The sequence below is a fragment of the Trachymyrmex septentrionalis genome, unplaced genomic scaffold (genome assembly GCF_001594115.1).
Source record: "Trachymyrmex septentrionalis isolate Tsep2-gDNA-1 unplaced genomic scaffold, Tsep1.0 scaffold79, whole genome shotgun sequence".
Taxonomy (NCBI): domain Eukaryota; kingdom Metazoa; phylum Arthropoda; class Insecta; order Hymenoptera; family Formicidae; genus Trachymyrmex; species Trachymyrmex septentrionalis.
Window position 1 is genome coordinate 80,156 of NW_017305977.1, and position 15,757 is coordinate 95,912.

The following is a 15,757-nucleotide window of genomic DNA, read 5'->3' on the forward strand; positions in this document are numbered from 1 at the left end:
CTCTGATTATATGGTACAGCCTGTAGCAGGAATGCCTGAAGTTCGATTTCAGGGATCCATGTTTTGTTCTTAGTTATTTTTACATTCATGGCTGTTAAAATCTGATACAACCGAATATTACGTTAGATTCATTTAATGAATTACTAAAGTATTGGAGTTTTTAACAAATTTTGTTTCATAATATATGGTTCAATTAACTTTAGTAATTCATTAAACGAATCTGTTGTCTATTCGCAAATATTATATATTCAATAAATTTCTCAAGATCTCTATTTATCATTTCCTTAATTAGATGGTTGCTCATCCTTTGTTTTTGTCTTCTTTCTTCGGTATATGTATATTGGTCGTACTCAGCAAACGAGAAAGAATTGAAATGAATTGAAATAGATTCAAATTTTTTTAGAAATATTGATTCACGAATGTTAAAATGAATACTTTTCAATCCTGAATGCATTTTTATTCATTTATAGGAATTGCATAAAGCATATCTCTATGCCTTTCAATTTAAAAATAATATTGGCTTTTTCTGTGCATTGTGAATACTGTTCAATTCAAAATTTTGAATAGGAAATGCAATTTTTCAATCCAACTGCATCTAATTGAATCTAATTAAATTCAAAAAAAGTATTCGCTATTTAAAATATGCATTCGGATAGAAAAAAATTTCAATTCATTTTAATCCATTCTCGTTTACTGGGTATCCATACTCTTCGTGTACTTGTCTCTTTTTTTTTAATTTTATACATAAAGCTTTGATTAATTTTTCTCTTCTCATTTCTTTCAGCCATTCTAATTGTAGAATTCTTTTCCATGTACATATTTTGTGCAACAACAATTTTCTTGTTTGTCTTTATAACGTTAATTATACCTAATAAAAAGTATATTAATTGTTAAAGCACTCTTTTAAGCACCAACCACAATAAGTACATTTTAATTGTTTCTAATAACAAATATATATATGTATTAATTGTTCAAATATCTCCAATATTTTGCATATATACTATAATAAATACTTTATCATACTGACGAATTCATATGCTATCGCTAGATTGAGGTTATTCCGTTCCGTTTCCATCAAAATTTTTCGCATGTAAAACCCAGCTACGAAAAAACGTAACGGAATTGTTCTGATTGATTAACCCCCACCATTTGCCTTTTCCGTTCTTTTCTCGTTCCGTTGTTTCTGACTCTATGTGACTGCACCTTTAGGTTTCGAGATATACAATTAACACAATCGATTCCCAGAAAAACAAGCATCGTGTGCCATAAACTTTAGTCTATGGGTTTGTGTCTCTTGTTGGAGGGTGTTTGTCTTAACCTATAAAATTTTGTACTTTAACGCTTAATAACTTGTTTTATAAGGCCAAACGCTCCCTTTTTTGGATTCTTTCGTTCTAAGTAAAGGCACGTTGAATGAGTACATTTTTATTAAGAGGTGAGAAGAGTGGTCTATAAATAAATATTCAAATTTTATATCGCAGAATGATCGTACATTCATTATAAATGTTTTAATACAAATTTCTTTCCAATTTTATTTAAAGATTTTGAAAGGTATTTGCATAAATATTATTTGCACGTGCAAAAATAGCATATAAGGTAAAAGTATACCACAATAGGTATATTTTTAATAACGTAACATGACGATTCTCGCAATGATTCAAAGGCTTGTGATATCGAGCTGCAGAGGTAAAATTGACATTGATACATACCGAAGAATTATACCGAGTTTGAATATTTTGCGAGAAAGGACAGCAGTGATAAAAGCAGAATTTTCTATATATCACATGTGCACAGTTCATAAGAAACATTTTTACAATTCTACAATCTACTTGGATAAAATTAACCCAAAAGAAAATGGAATTGGCATTGTAGATAACGTATCTACGTTTCAAATAAAAAAAAGATCACCTAGAAGAAATAGAGCCATAATAAATGACGACAAGATTCCAAAGCTTAATGTAAGTTTATTGTGTAAAGAATTAAAATATTTTAATTTTACAAGCCTGTAATGAAAAAAAAAGAGAAGATGTATCACTTCTATACTTAAAAAAATAGCATAAAATATATAACTAAAAAAACATGATTTTTTAGTTGTACTATGTATGAGTTAAATAAGCATTCTGTTAATTATCAGAACTAACTTAATAAATTAAGTGGACTAACTTAATTCATAAAGAGATATTAAAATTGTCACAAAAAAAAAGATGATTGTAAAGGATTATTCACAAAAAGCAAGAAAATCAGATTAAATATCTTTCTGTCAATATTATTTGATAAGGCAATAATTTTCTATCAAGTTGAAAAATAGGTTTTCTCTTTTGTGAAACTTAATTTTTTCAATATGATTCGAAATGGAACTCAAATATTCAAACTTTAAATACGAAGCGCCTTACAGTTCCGAGTGTTAAGATGTTGAACTAACATTCATTTAAATTAAATTAAATTAATTTTTTCAGAAATAAATTGAGAGCCGATAAATTATCGGATTCACACAATCATTTTTAAGATTTGGGAAAATTTGAGGGGATTATCAAAATGATTGTGTAACTGTAAGGCGCTTCGTATTTAAAGTTTTAATTTTTTCAGTTGTGTTGTTTTTAAAGTAAAGGAGGGTGTAATATGTATAAAAGAAATTTTTATGTTAGGCATGGACTGTGAAAGCATTAGCCACTGCTGAGGAATACAATTTGGAAACTTTAGCTTATGGATTATTGGATCAACAGTTATACATTCCTAGTAAAATCTCTACATCAACTAGTCGTAAGTATCTTTATAACTGAATTTTCTGGACATTTTACATTTTTATGAAATATAAATGATGTAAGCAATTGCACAAGATTTCATGAGATGTAATTACTCGAAGTGAATGTGAATTTTTGCACGTCATCGAATATATGTTCATGCTTTAATTCACTTATTAGTCATTTGGGATAAGTATCACTTATCAGACATGTTTATGCATATAAAGAACAGACAATTATAATAAAAGATTAGTCCACCCTAAAACTTTCAAAAGATCGAAATTTTATGCTTAAATCGATAGTTTAGGGTCTCAAGAATAAAATTTTTTTATCCAAAAGTGAAATTTTCAATATTAACAAAGATACAGTTGATTATGTCGATGCACAACGATCGATGCATCTACGCAGCTGTTAAACTGTTCTGTCATTATTTGATGTTATAGTTACATATCTGTACTGTAGATAATGTTGACATACAATTTTAATTTAATTTTATAGATTATACCGGTTTTGGTTAGAAATCAGTGCATCCATTTACTTAAAATACGAAAAGAGATTGTTATTGAAACTTTATCGCATTTTTCTCAGAATAATGTTTTTAAAAACGGTGGACACCAGAACTATCACAAAATTAATTCAAATGCTTTGAAATTTGGTTCAGTTATTGTCAATTGAATTATTTAAAGAATCTGTGATTTTTGCGATAACTTATATACTTTTTTTGTTATTCACATCTTATGTCGAATTTTTACATGAAAATAAATTTTTTTTTACGCACTATTTTTACATTTTTCAATATTTTTTAATTCTGCTAGGTATTTCTCTAGTAAATTTAATGCAGATTAAATATAATTTTTTAATTTTTGGCTACAGCATGCCTTGGACCTGCTCTGCTGCCTTCCGTGAAGGCCTTCATTATATGCAGAAGGCCTCTAAAAAATATGCTGTAGCACCACCATTTTGTTTTTTAGAATTATAATTTTTATACATTTTGTACATCAAAATACAAGTAACAAATAGGTATAAAAAAATTTTTTGTATCATGTATAGTTTTTTAATGATCACCTCTCAAAGTAAAGTATGATTTTGAGGCCTCCAGGGTAAACTAATCTCTTAATTAGAATCATCAGTATTATGATTGCGTGTTTATATAATATATAATAAAGAAGTTTCGTATAAAATTCTACTTTAAAAATAATTGACATATCTGTCAATCATCATTTTGTTAAGGTGATTCTTTAATAAATCGTAATAGTCTCATCTTCACGAAATCTATGGTTTTGAATATAGTCATGGAATATAGTACTTGGAAGAGGCTGCGCAAGCGATAACGTCGAGGAACTAAAGCTCTCTCTGTCGTTTCTAAATCGGAATGAATATGTTATGATCTTAATAATAGTATATCTGCAAATAAAATTACGCATAGTCGATAATAAAATTAACGTGCCACAACATATGTAATGATTAAGGTTATACATGGTCCTTAGAAACGTTCTACAAACTTCGAATGCATTATTGTACAAACTTGTTACTTGTAATACAGGTTATTTTAATAACACATTTTTCATATATAAGAGAGAATTATTATAATAATTATAATTAATATTTATACTTAATCCCACTTGAAATGTTATTTAATGTTATACAGCTATCAATGCACATGATCTCCGCGATCCACAGCTTCTCATGAAGTAAGCGAAAGAACCAATCAGTGTCGTGGAAAAGCGACGATAAACTTCGATATTATGAGTTTCAATTTAACATCTTTTTTTTAGAAAGGAATCTTGCTTTGTATGCTAAATTGAAAACAGAGAAGGATCTTTTTCATAGCTGTGATTTCATAGCGTAAATTTCCTAACCTGAATGGTTGTCAATTGTAACTGTAATTAGTGTAAGGTAGCAACACGATCCCGTGTATAACTTCCGAAATCGTAACGTTGCAAAAGGGTAGGAATGTAGTCAGGATCAATCCAAAGGAGGGATAATCTAAGAAACTTCTTGGAAGGAAAGGGCGTATAATTCTAACATCGATATTAACTGTTGAGATCTTTATTGGAAGTCTAGTAACGGACTATCTCTCATTTACAAAGGAATCGCTAAGGATCTCTCCTCTTCTGCCTCACTATCGCTATTTAACCAAAAGGGTATTGTCGACGGGCCAATTGCAAGGCATGGCCAATCGTGTGCGGCAATGGCGGGTTGATCGGAATGCCGCCAGTAATGAGGCGTGAAAACTAAACTTATATTCTATGACCGAAGATGCTATCTTACATTAGTGTCTCGGTTCACACAGATTCACGAGGCAGAGCAACACTTTTTTTACCAAATTTGTTTATTACAATAACAAAAACGCGTCGATTGGTATATTTTTTATCTATTTTTGTATATGCTAAACTATACAATTACCACCAATTTTACAAAATCATATAATAGACTAAGCATAATTGAATATAGTGATTGTCATAATTTTTGTTACTAATATCTCAAATCTGTGATTGTAAAAAATGCTTTATTTTTTTGCATAATTGCAAGCCAAAATAGACATTAGATTTATGTATTGATATAATACAAGTCCATTCAAAACTTATCTGACAAGTCTGGTATAATATAACAAGCTCTGTATCTGTATACTGTATTTTATAAAGAAATATCAAAAATAAATTCTGACTTTTAACTAGAAATACAAAAAAAAAAAATATGTTTCTAATACTTAGAAATTAGAAGCTCACAGTTCAGTTTGGAAGAATGGAGGAAGACAAACAAGCGACAATGAAATTGCCCATTCCGCTGGAATTATCAAAAGAAGAATTAGAAGAATTAGTAGATAAAGCAAAGGATTGGGCGCTTATACATGGAATATGTTTGAGATCGAAAAAAGTTTTTGATAGAGATATCTTACAATTCGCACCATTTACGCTTTTTCCATCACCCTTTCCCCGAGAGGAGTTCTATAATGCCTGTGATATTCAGATCATTTTGAATATACTCATACATAGAGTAGCTCATGATTATGATTTTTTGAAAGATACTTTGCGTGAGACTATAAAAGTGGACGATTTTACTAAAAACTTATTTAATATCTATAAGATTATTCACAAGGAAGGTGTTGCTCAGAAAATATCTCTTGGCATATTACGCTCAGATCTAATGTTAGACACAAGTTGTCCCAAGAAAGATATTAAAATGCTCAAGTCTCACTGCTGCTGGAAGCAAGTTGAGATAAATACAATTGCTTCTGGATTCGGTTGGTTAGGACCTGCATCTACGCAGCTACACAAGTTTGTCTTGCAGGAACTTGGCTATACGGCTGAACTGAAAAATCTTCCTGAAAATAATGCTCTACAAACACTTTGTTCTAGTTTCATAGAAGCATGGAATTTATATGGCAATCCACAGTATGTTTGTAATTTCTATAAATATCTATTTTTAATCTTATAATTTATTGTTTATTTAATCTCAAATCCAATGATTGTTACATTATTTTATGTTATCTATATCATTTAAATATTATTTTGATTTTCTTATATTTAAAAGCATATAATTGTTTGCAGAGCAGTTATTTTGTTCGTTATTGAAGACACTACATATAATATTTGCGATCAGCGCTTTCATGAATATGAAATTCGTAAGCAAAATTCAGATATAAAAGTAATTCGTAGAAATTTAACGCAATTAGTGACTACTGCAAGACTGGGTCCCAATATGGAGCTAGTAGTAGGTAGTTATGTCGTAGCAGTAGTTTACTACAGGTGCGGTTATGAACCTGGTCAGTATCACACTCAAAAAGAATGGGATGTAAGGTTGCTAATTGAGAGGTCATTGGCGATCAAATGCCCGAGCATTCAATATCATTTAGCTGGTACAAAGAAAGTTCAACAAACTCTTGCAAAGCCCGGTATGGTTGCACGTTTCTTAAAAGATGAAAAAACTGCAGCAAAAGTTAAAGAAGTATTTACTGGTAAGTAATTGTTTTCTAATTTATTGAAATAAGTAACAGAAAGATTGTTACTAATCTTAATATTAATGCATTACAACATGTGATATTCTTATCTAGTTACGTGCATATAAAGTTAAATTATATGAACAAAGACATATGATTTTTTTGTTTCAGGTCTTTATCCGTTGGATTTTGATGAATTTGGAAATGTTGCTGTAGATATGGGTATTTCAAACCCTCATCGTTTCGTGTTAAAACCGCAGAGAGAAGGCGGTTGTAATAACTTGTATGGGACAGATATCAAAAATTTTCTAGAATCTGTAAAATCTAAACAAAATCGAGTAGCTTGGATTCTTATGGATCGAATTTATCCACCTGTGCACAGAAATTATGTTGTGAAATGTGGAAATGGAAATATGAATTTAGAAATGAAAGAACTAGTCTCAGAGTTAGGTATATTCGGTATTATCATTGGAGATAATAAAAATATTATAATAAATAAACAGGCTGGTCATATGTTAAGAACAAAATTATCCACTGATAATGAAGGCGGTGTGGCTACTGGTTTAGGTGCTTGCGATAGCCCACTTTTAATTGACTGATATGTCAATGACATGCGGATATTGAAATTAATTCTATCGCGTAGAAACCGTGCACCACTTGCTATATTATATCATACCTTTATATCATTTCTTTCTTAAATACTCTTAATATTTTTACCCATAAATTCGATATTTATGAATAAAGATTTTGTATGTACATTTCTAAATATACACACACATACACATATTCATATACAAATATATGTACAAATATATTAAAATAAAATGCATTTACTTATATAGCAATTAAAACTTTTGTTTCATTAAAATAAATAAGATCCTTCCTACTACTTCCAACTTATAAAATTTAAAATTAAATTTGTTTTATATTTTGAACTGTTTTTTTTTTTGCAGCTTTACCTGATGTTATACATGCGGTGGCCAAATATGAAGTGGGATATGAACCACGAGAGATCTTTTTCTTCCGAGAAGGTAGCATTGTTATGTGGAATATTTCTGATCTCGAATGTGGCAACGTATTACAATTTTTGAGACGTTACGAGCAAAATCGTTACACAGAAGAATTAGTTCAAACCGAAAGCGAGTTAATGAATTATATTTATGCGGATCCCGGGTATTTCTATTTTTTTGTTACTAAATACTTTTATATTCACGGACTCCACGTATAAAATAAACTGTGAGAAACTTGGACAAATGTGAGTGCTTAAAAAAATTCAATAATTCTCGGAATCTAACAGGAAAAAGAGTCACTTGAAGGATGGCGATATTATCCTGGCACAGGAAGCAGGAAATTTGGATAAGTACACGTTTTCCAATGCCATGGCACAATCTGTCAAGTTAGGCATATGGGAGGCATCGTTAAATCGTTATGTTGATTCAATTGAATTTGTTACGGAAGATCTAAAAATTGGTAAGAAGATTCAGATGACGCAGCACGAGGTGTTGAGAAAACAGGGTGAATTGTTCGCTCTCAGACACCGTATCAATTTAACGTCGGATCTGTTGGATACACCTGATTTCTACTGGGAACGAGACGATTTGGAAAGTTTGTATCAACAAACCTGCGGATATTTTAGCATCGCGAAACGTACGAAAGTAAGTGTTTGATACACATTTTGTTGACTTCTAAATATTTCTAGCTTTCGTAAAATATTTATTGGTTATGTAGGTGATGAACGAGAGATTAAATCACTGTTTGGAACTGGTGAGCATCTTGTCGTCGCACTTGAGCGATCGTCATCATGTACGTTTGGAATGGATGATTATCATACTTATTATGGTGGAGGTCGCTTTCGAAGTTTTGCATTACATCGATCGGTATCTTGTAAAATAGTGACCTAATAATAATAAATAACACCGTATACAAAAGCTGGATAATCTATGTATATTATGTATATATTTATTAAATATATATTATTAATATGGAGTAGGGATGTCTGTTGAGTCCCTTGTTGTTTAATATACTGACGGCAGATCTGAAGGAAGAGATGGGAAAAATTAAATGGGGGGGAGTGAAACTACGAGACAAGGTGTATGGTTTGGCTTACGCAGATGATATGGTTTTACTGGCGGAAGATAAAGGAGGCATGAGGAGTATGATAGAGAGATTAGAAGGATATATTGAAAAGAAGGGATTGGAGCTAAATAGGGAAAAAAACTAAAATAATGAAATTTAGGAAGGGGCGGGGGATAGGAGCAATAAGGTGGATTGGAGATGGAAGAAAGTAAGGTGATAGAAGAAGTAAAGAAGTTCACAAATATCTGGGATATACGTTGCAAAGGAATGGGGGAACATGTAAAGGAAAGAGTTGCGGCAGCAGTAATGGAACAGGTATGGAGGATTGAGAAAAGGAGATTCGGCAATGATTGAAAGAGAAGGATATAGTTATTTGATGCGTTGATATGGTGAGTTATGAGGTGGAAATCTAAGGCTGGAAAGAGAGGGAAGGGATGGAGAAGTTACAGAATAGATATTTAAGGTAGGTGTTAGGGGTGAAGGGAAAGACGCCAAGCTACATGATAAAGAAGGAAATGCAAAGAGAAAAGCTAAGAGGAAGGGCAGGAAAAAAGGCTTGGGTATTTGAGGAGTGATTGAAGGGGGGAGGGTAGTTTTTGGCGCAGTTTGGAGGAGATAAGGGATAACGTAAGGAATGGGAGAAAGTTAGAAGATTGGAAGAAAGGAAGGGGACAATATTTCGAGGACAGGAAGTTGAAGTTGGAAAGCTGGCAAAGCCTGGAGATGCAGGGAGGGTTTAGATTCGAAGAACTGGAAAAAAGGAATAGGAAAATGCAGAAGGAGAAAAGATGGGAAAAAATAAGGAAAGCGAAGTATAAGGTGTAGTAAAAACAAATCTATTATTTTTTCAATAGATGGCTTTAGTAATCTGTATCTCGCGTTGTATAAGTGCGATCGGGTTACGCCAAATGGCGTTAGAAAGATAATATTTCGTACTAAAAAAACTTCTCAGACAGTTTTGTGATTGCTTGAGTCAGTATTGTTTGAGCGCGTGTCAAAGATGGACACCAATAAAGAGAAAATACGCCATATTTACAATTTTTCTTCGATAAAGGCGAAAACGCAAGTCAGGCGGCTGAAAATGTGAATAGTGTTTATGGTCCTGATACTGTAACAGTCAATATCGCGCAATTTTAGTTTCGTCGATTCCGTTCCGGTAATTTTGATGTCAAAGATGCACCACGCTTTGGAAGGCCAATTGTTGAAAATGTCGATAAAATAATGGAAATCGTCGAGTCCGACCGTCATGTCCAGGAGCTAAACATTGCACAAAAAACCGTTTGGAACCATTTAAATAAGGCTGGATACAAAAAGAAGCTCGATGTATGGGTGCCACACGAGTTAACGCAAAAAAACATCATGGACCGAATTTCCATCTGCGAATCGCTGCTGAATCGCAACAAAATCGACCCATTTCTGAAGCGAATGGTTACTGGTGATGAAAAGTGGGTCACTTACGACAACGTCAAGCGAAAACGGTCGTGGTCGAATCGCGATGAGCCGGCGCAAACGGTGGCCAAGTCAGGATTGACGATCAGGAAGGTTTTGCTGTGTGTTTGGTGAGATTGGCAGGGAATCATCTACTATGAGCTGCTTCCCTACGGCCAAACTCTTAATTCGGACCTGTACTGTCAACAATTGGACCGTCTGAAAGAAGCAATCGCCCAGAAGCGGCCAGCTTTGGCCAATAGGAGAGGAATTGTGTTCCATCGAGACAACGCCAGGCCACACACATCGATAGTGACTCGCCAGAAGCTCCAGGAGCTTGGTTGGGAGATTCTTATGCATCCACCTTATAGTCCGGACCTGGCACCAAGTGATTACCACCTGTTCCTGTCTATGGCGAATGATTTTGCTGGTGAAAAATTCGCCTCAAGAGAAGCTAGTGAAAATCGACTGTCCCAGTTTTTTGCCAATAGGGACGAGGGTTTCTATGAGAGAGGCATAATGAAATTACTTTCAAAATGGCAACAAGTTATCGAACAAAACGGTGCATATTTGACTTAAATCGGCTCATTCTAACTATGCTAAATAAAGCCTTCAATTTAATGCAAAAATAATAGATTTCTTTTTACTACACCTTATATAATAGGTGGTATGGATGGATGAAGTGAGGGGATTCCGGCATATTTAAGGAAAGAATGGAAAGAGAGATGTAGAAGGATAGCTAGGTTTAGATTAGGGAATGAGAGAAAGGAAGGGAGATATTGGGAAGGAAAGAGGAGGAAAGGAAGTGTAGGCTATGTGGGAATGATAGGGTGGAATCATAGGAGCATGTATGGGAAGAGAGTTGGGTAGGAGTTAGAGTGTAGGATATGAAGAGGCAGGAGGTTGTAGAATTTTGAGGGAGAGGGTGAGAGATGGATGAGAGATGTGGAGGAAGAAAAGAAGAAAGTGGAGGAGAGAGGGAGTTAAGGAATGAGAGGAAAGAGAGGGAGAAGGATTGAGGGAGGCTCTGCGGGAGGATTGATGAGTTGTACTTTTTGAAAATGGAAGAGTGATATAGATATTACAGCGGAAGCGGAAGTCCGGGCGTAGGGAGAAAGAGAGATACGTTAAAGTAGATTAAAATAGGATAAGAGTACGTATAGATAATGATATAAGTGTTATTGTATATATTTATAATCCCTATAAGGGGATGCAATAAAGATTTAACTAACTAACATTACTGATATATTCTAATCTAAAAATCTCTAAGTTTTACAATTCGTATTCTAATCAACTAATTGCCTTTTGAGCAATGCGAATGTTTTATGGCAACATTGATCTTAAGGGGATGCTAAAGCCACCTGTTTTACGTACCATCATTTCCACTCGGTGAAAAATCTCCGAATTGAATTTACGGATTGCAAAAGTGTTAGTACATAAATTAAAGTATGCACAAATAAGACCTCAACTGCACTGAATTTCATAAGAAAATCGAAAAAAAGTTAAAAAAATTTACTTTTGGCTCATACAGCTATTACCTCAGGTATATATTTGCTTGATATAAGAGTTTTAGAGTCCATATCTTCTTCTTCTATTCCCCTTGCATGGATTTCCGACCCTGTCATAGGGTAGTACAATACTATACGTTGACTTGATCTTGCGATCTAGAACCTCTTCGGAGATAGAGGTTCGGCTTATGCTTCAAAATAAAACTCAGATTACTTTAATTCTAATCCAGAGTCATCTAGTTCAGACGAATATATAGACTCCAGCCAGCCATCTTTAGAATCCTTTTTAGAGGTGAAAGATGGCAATCATATAGGAAAAAGACCATATATATAACATTAATTTTACAAAAGGGATCATAGCCTAAGATTATTTAACAAAAATCACTAAAAAATTAATGGCTTTATATAATATTAGCCTGAGCAACTATATAAGCGATTGAAAAAGAAGGGAAAATTTAATAGAAACAAGAAACTACAATATATCAATTCTAATCTGATCTCGGGATTAATGTTAGGACAACCTCAAAAAATGTGATTCAGATTTTGGAATAGATATCCACAAATACAAACTGGGTCATTTTTACAGCTTATCTTAAATAAAAAAGCATTCGTAAAAGCATAGCTCGTTATTAATCTCACCGCTAGAGTAAAGTCCCCTATATTAATTTTCCTTTTGCTGAAAAGTCTTAAATCAATATCAGGAATCAATTCCATAAAATATCTACCTTTATTAGAATTAAGACTGTTAAAAAAAGATTTAGCCAATTCATTAAGAATTTCAGTACGATTAGAGATTAATTATCTGATTTTGTTCATCAAACGAATATTTGTATTTTGTTCTTTGTATTAGGAACTATAAATTTTATTTTGGATATCATATATTAATAAACATAATCTAAATTTCTTGGGGTAACCGGATTGTATAGCCCTTAAACAACTGAGAGAATCTGTACAGATATTCGCAAATTTAATTTCCTTTATCAAAATGTAATCAATGGCCTTCGAAATTAGCCAAGCTTCTGCCTCAAAGGAATTGGACAAGTTGTGTGTTGTGTTGTGTTGTGTGGTTCAACTTATATCTTATATATTATAATTAAATTTTGGGATCCAAATCGCTGATCTTATGAGGCTGTTATTATTTTGAGTTTTGATTATGGATCTATCGGTATAAATATTTAGTTCTTGATCCGAGTTGGCTCTGCTATCAGGTTCGAGAAAGCCCTACTTGGATTACCACACTCTTTAGCTAATATACCGGAGTCAAAATCAATTGAAATCATAGAGGCACCCTGATGCGAGTAGGCGAAAACTACGTACCAAATATAAAGGGAGTGTTTCAAAGGTTTTAATTCATTCCATTTATCCAATATAAAGGGGATATTTCTTTTTGCTACTTCATCTGACGAAGATAACATTAATATATTAATCAATTTATTAATGATCCTATAATGCTTTAATTGAATACACTTGAGTAAGAAATCCTCAGACAACTTATTAATCGTATAAATATAGGAATTTTATCTCGAAAACTTCCAACAGACTCTGTTGGACGCAGCTCTTGGGAGACCCAAGCCCATCTTATAAACAATACACAATAAATTTCTAATGATGTCAAGGTACGAGTTGGCTGCATTAATAAACCAAAGGCCCCCCATTCAAATTGAGCCAATAAAATTGCGTTAATAAATTTTAATAGCTTAGGGAGACTGATATTCTATGAAGATGCTGATATCCATTTGAAAATATTTATGAATTGTGTAGACTTATTCTTTAAATAAGATTTTCATCTTAAATCTGGATTCATAACAAGTTCCAAATAACAAATAGATTTGCTAAAGAGAATTTGAGTATTAAAGAGTTTAATTGATTCCGGAATCTGAAATTTTTTGGTTCGATGTATTGGGTTTTGTTTATTTCCAATAACAGGTTAATCGAATCCAACCAACTGTGAAGATAAAAGGCCTCCGTAAAACATTTACCAACACAGGGTTATTATCCTTGGATAAAACCACAATGTCTTCAGCAAATCGAATAGTATTGCAATGATGTGGAATTTTAAAAATTATTTTCCTAATGTAAATATTAAAAAGCAAAGGGCTCAGAACAGAGCCCTATGGGAGATCCCTTTGAATTATTTTAATAGCAAGTAAGATACTGTTATTATAGAATCTTAATCTATACGACAAGAAAAATTGAAAATAAGATTTATAAGATACAGGGATATTCATATTATTTAACTCATTGTAGATCCAAATTAACATTGTCATATGCCCCCTTTATATCCAAGAATAAAGCATCCAGGAGTTTACGCTGCATAAAAGCCTTGTAGACTTCCAAATTAATGTGGGCCAAATAATGGTCACAAGAACGTCCCTTTGAAACCGACTTGAGACTCCGGTAGAATATTACCTATTTTAATATACTTCTCAAAATGGTGCATAATTAATTTTTCAAAAAGACTTTAGCGATACACGACGAAATAGAGACAGGTCGGAGACCTACAATTACATGCTAACACGATTATATGAATCAAATATTGATTTATTATCTCCAGCCTTGAAAAGTGGACATTGCTATATAGTTTATGTCCACTTTGTCAGAGGGCAGTAGTACGCAGCAGCATTTTGCGGTTACAGATTTTGGGCCATTATGTCCTCTCTCAGGTTTTTCTCTGGAAATTGATTCTATATCTTGAAACAAAGTAAAAATTACAAAAATTTACAATAATATTGATATTTTCATTGGTCAATACCTAGTAAATTTGCTCACTTTTAAAATTTTTACTTTGATTGAAGAATCGAATCCCTGGTTACGCTTACGCAGGTTACGTCATGTGATGACATCCTCAAATGTAAAAATAGACTATGAATATCAAGCTGTTTTATGAAGTTGGTACTAATTCTTTTCTTGCACAATTTAAGACTGTCTTAAGTACAGTCTTAAAATATAAATAAATCAATTCGAGAACTGTATTAACATTTTAAGACATTATATTTAAGACAGTTTTGAAATAAAAATGGACTATGAATATCGTCCCATGTTTAGCGTTTCATAGTTGATATAATTTCCTCCTTATAAACAATCCATAGATAGAAGGCAGAGATTAGAAAGAGACACTGTCTAACTGCACACACTAGAAACTCTCTAATCAGAGTCTGGCCACCTTCTCTCCAATTTGTAATTGATCTGACATTTTTCATCCATTCTATTAAATGCATAATGAAAATACATTATGTTTTTATTGTACTTTAAATGCATAATATATGGCCATGAACTTGCTGTTGTAATATTTATGATTAGATAATACTAAATTTTTACGTTTTTTAAATTTTAATCGTCAGCTAGTAGCTTGAACGTGTCAGAATATGTGTCAAGAACTATAAAGCTTTTAGAGCGTCTCTATAAAGCTGCAACTTAGACGGGGAGTATAGACTCTTACGCATAACACAATGCATAAGAAAATGAACTAATCAAAGGCCTTTATTTCCTTCCTTTCCATGAAATAAAAGACTTTGGTTGATTTTCTTATGCTTCATGTTTTATACTATGCAAGAGTCTGTGCTCTCCGCTTTACAGCGCAACTGTATAAGTACAATAATAGTACAGTATAAGTACATACAGTATGGACACTAAACTTTTATATGGTCTCCAATTTTTAATGCGCATGCATCGATTTCTAACCAGGAATATGGCTGGCTTCAGTAAGTTGAAATTGCAGGTTAGATTAGGTTAGGTTAACTGGATCTCCTTCTCATAAAATATAATTAATCCTTTTGCTTACAATATCGTAAGCGAGACTCGTAAGGAAATCGATAAGGAAATCGGACCAAACGTAAGTATCACGAATGAGAGCTGTGATACATCGTTCGTACAAAGCTTAATTTTTTTTTAATTTATAAGAGAAAAGTAGTGCAAAGGGTTAATAAAATTAAGTTATACTAAAAAGTTTAATCAAATTTTTTCGGAGACTCTATATTGTGTAGACTATTATATTTGTATTTGATAAGTATTCTCGTAATAAAGTATACATTTGGGCGGGCCGGGCGGGCGGGCGTGCGTGCGGG

At 32.8% G+C, this 15,757-nt stretch overlaps 1 protein-coding gene across 5 annotated transcripts; it reads left to right on the forward strand.

Moving 5' to 3' along the window:
* Nucleotides 1-1,282: 1,282 nt before the first annotated feature.
* LOC108754345 (glutathione synthetase-like) lies at nucleotides 1,283-8,608 on the forward strand. Of its 5 annotated transcripts, none has more exons than XM_018496583.1 (8): nucleotides 1,283-1,435; nucleotides 2,646-2,760; nucleotides 6,033-6,136; nucleotides 6,293-6,699; nucleotides 6,853-7,131; nucleotides 7,635-7,854; nucleotides 7,979-8,336; nucleotides 8,410-8,608. In XM_018496583.1, exons 2-8 carry the CDS (start codon nucleotides 2,704-2,706, stop codon nucleotides 8,572-8,574), a joined length of 1,590 nt encoding a protein of 529 aa, XP_018352085.1. In that variant the 5' UTR covers nucleotides 1,283-1,435; nucleotides 2,646-2,703; the 3' UTR covers nucleotides 8,575-8,608. The 5 variants fall into 5 exon arrangements, with proteins under 5 accessions (XP_018352085.1, XP_018352087.1, XP_018352084.1 ...); XM_018496582.1 differs by lacking the exon at nucleotides 1,283-1,435 and adding an exon at nucleotides 1,886-1,958; XM_018496585.1 differs by lacking the exons at nucleotides 6,033-6,136; nucleotides 6,293-6,699; nucleotides 6,853-7,131 and adding exons at nucleotides 1,542-1,551; nucleotides 1,664-1,958.
* The last annotated feature ends 7,149 nt before the right edge of the window (nucleotides 8,609-15,757 follow it).

What these genes read in the sequence shown, in the direction of transcription:
- LOC108754345 (XM_018496581.1), top strand. Translation starts at nt 5,487, where the DNA reads ATGGAGGAAGACAAACAAGCGACAATGAAATTGCCCATTCCGCTGGAA. An exon ending in AGAACTAGTCTCAGAGTTAG is followed by an intron (nt 7,132 to 7,634) that starts GTATATTCGGTA and finishes TTTTTTTTGCAG; the next exon opens with CTTTACCTGATGTTATACAT. An exon ending in GCATCGCGAAACGTACGAAA is followed by an intron (nt 8,337 to 8,409) that starts GTAAGTGTTTGA and finishes TTGGTTATGTAG; the next exon opens with GTGATGAACGAGAGATTAAA.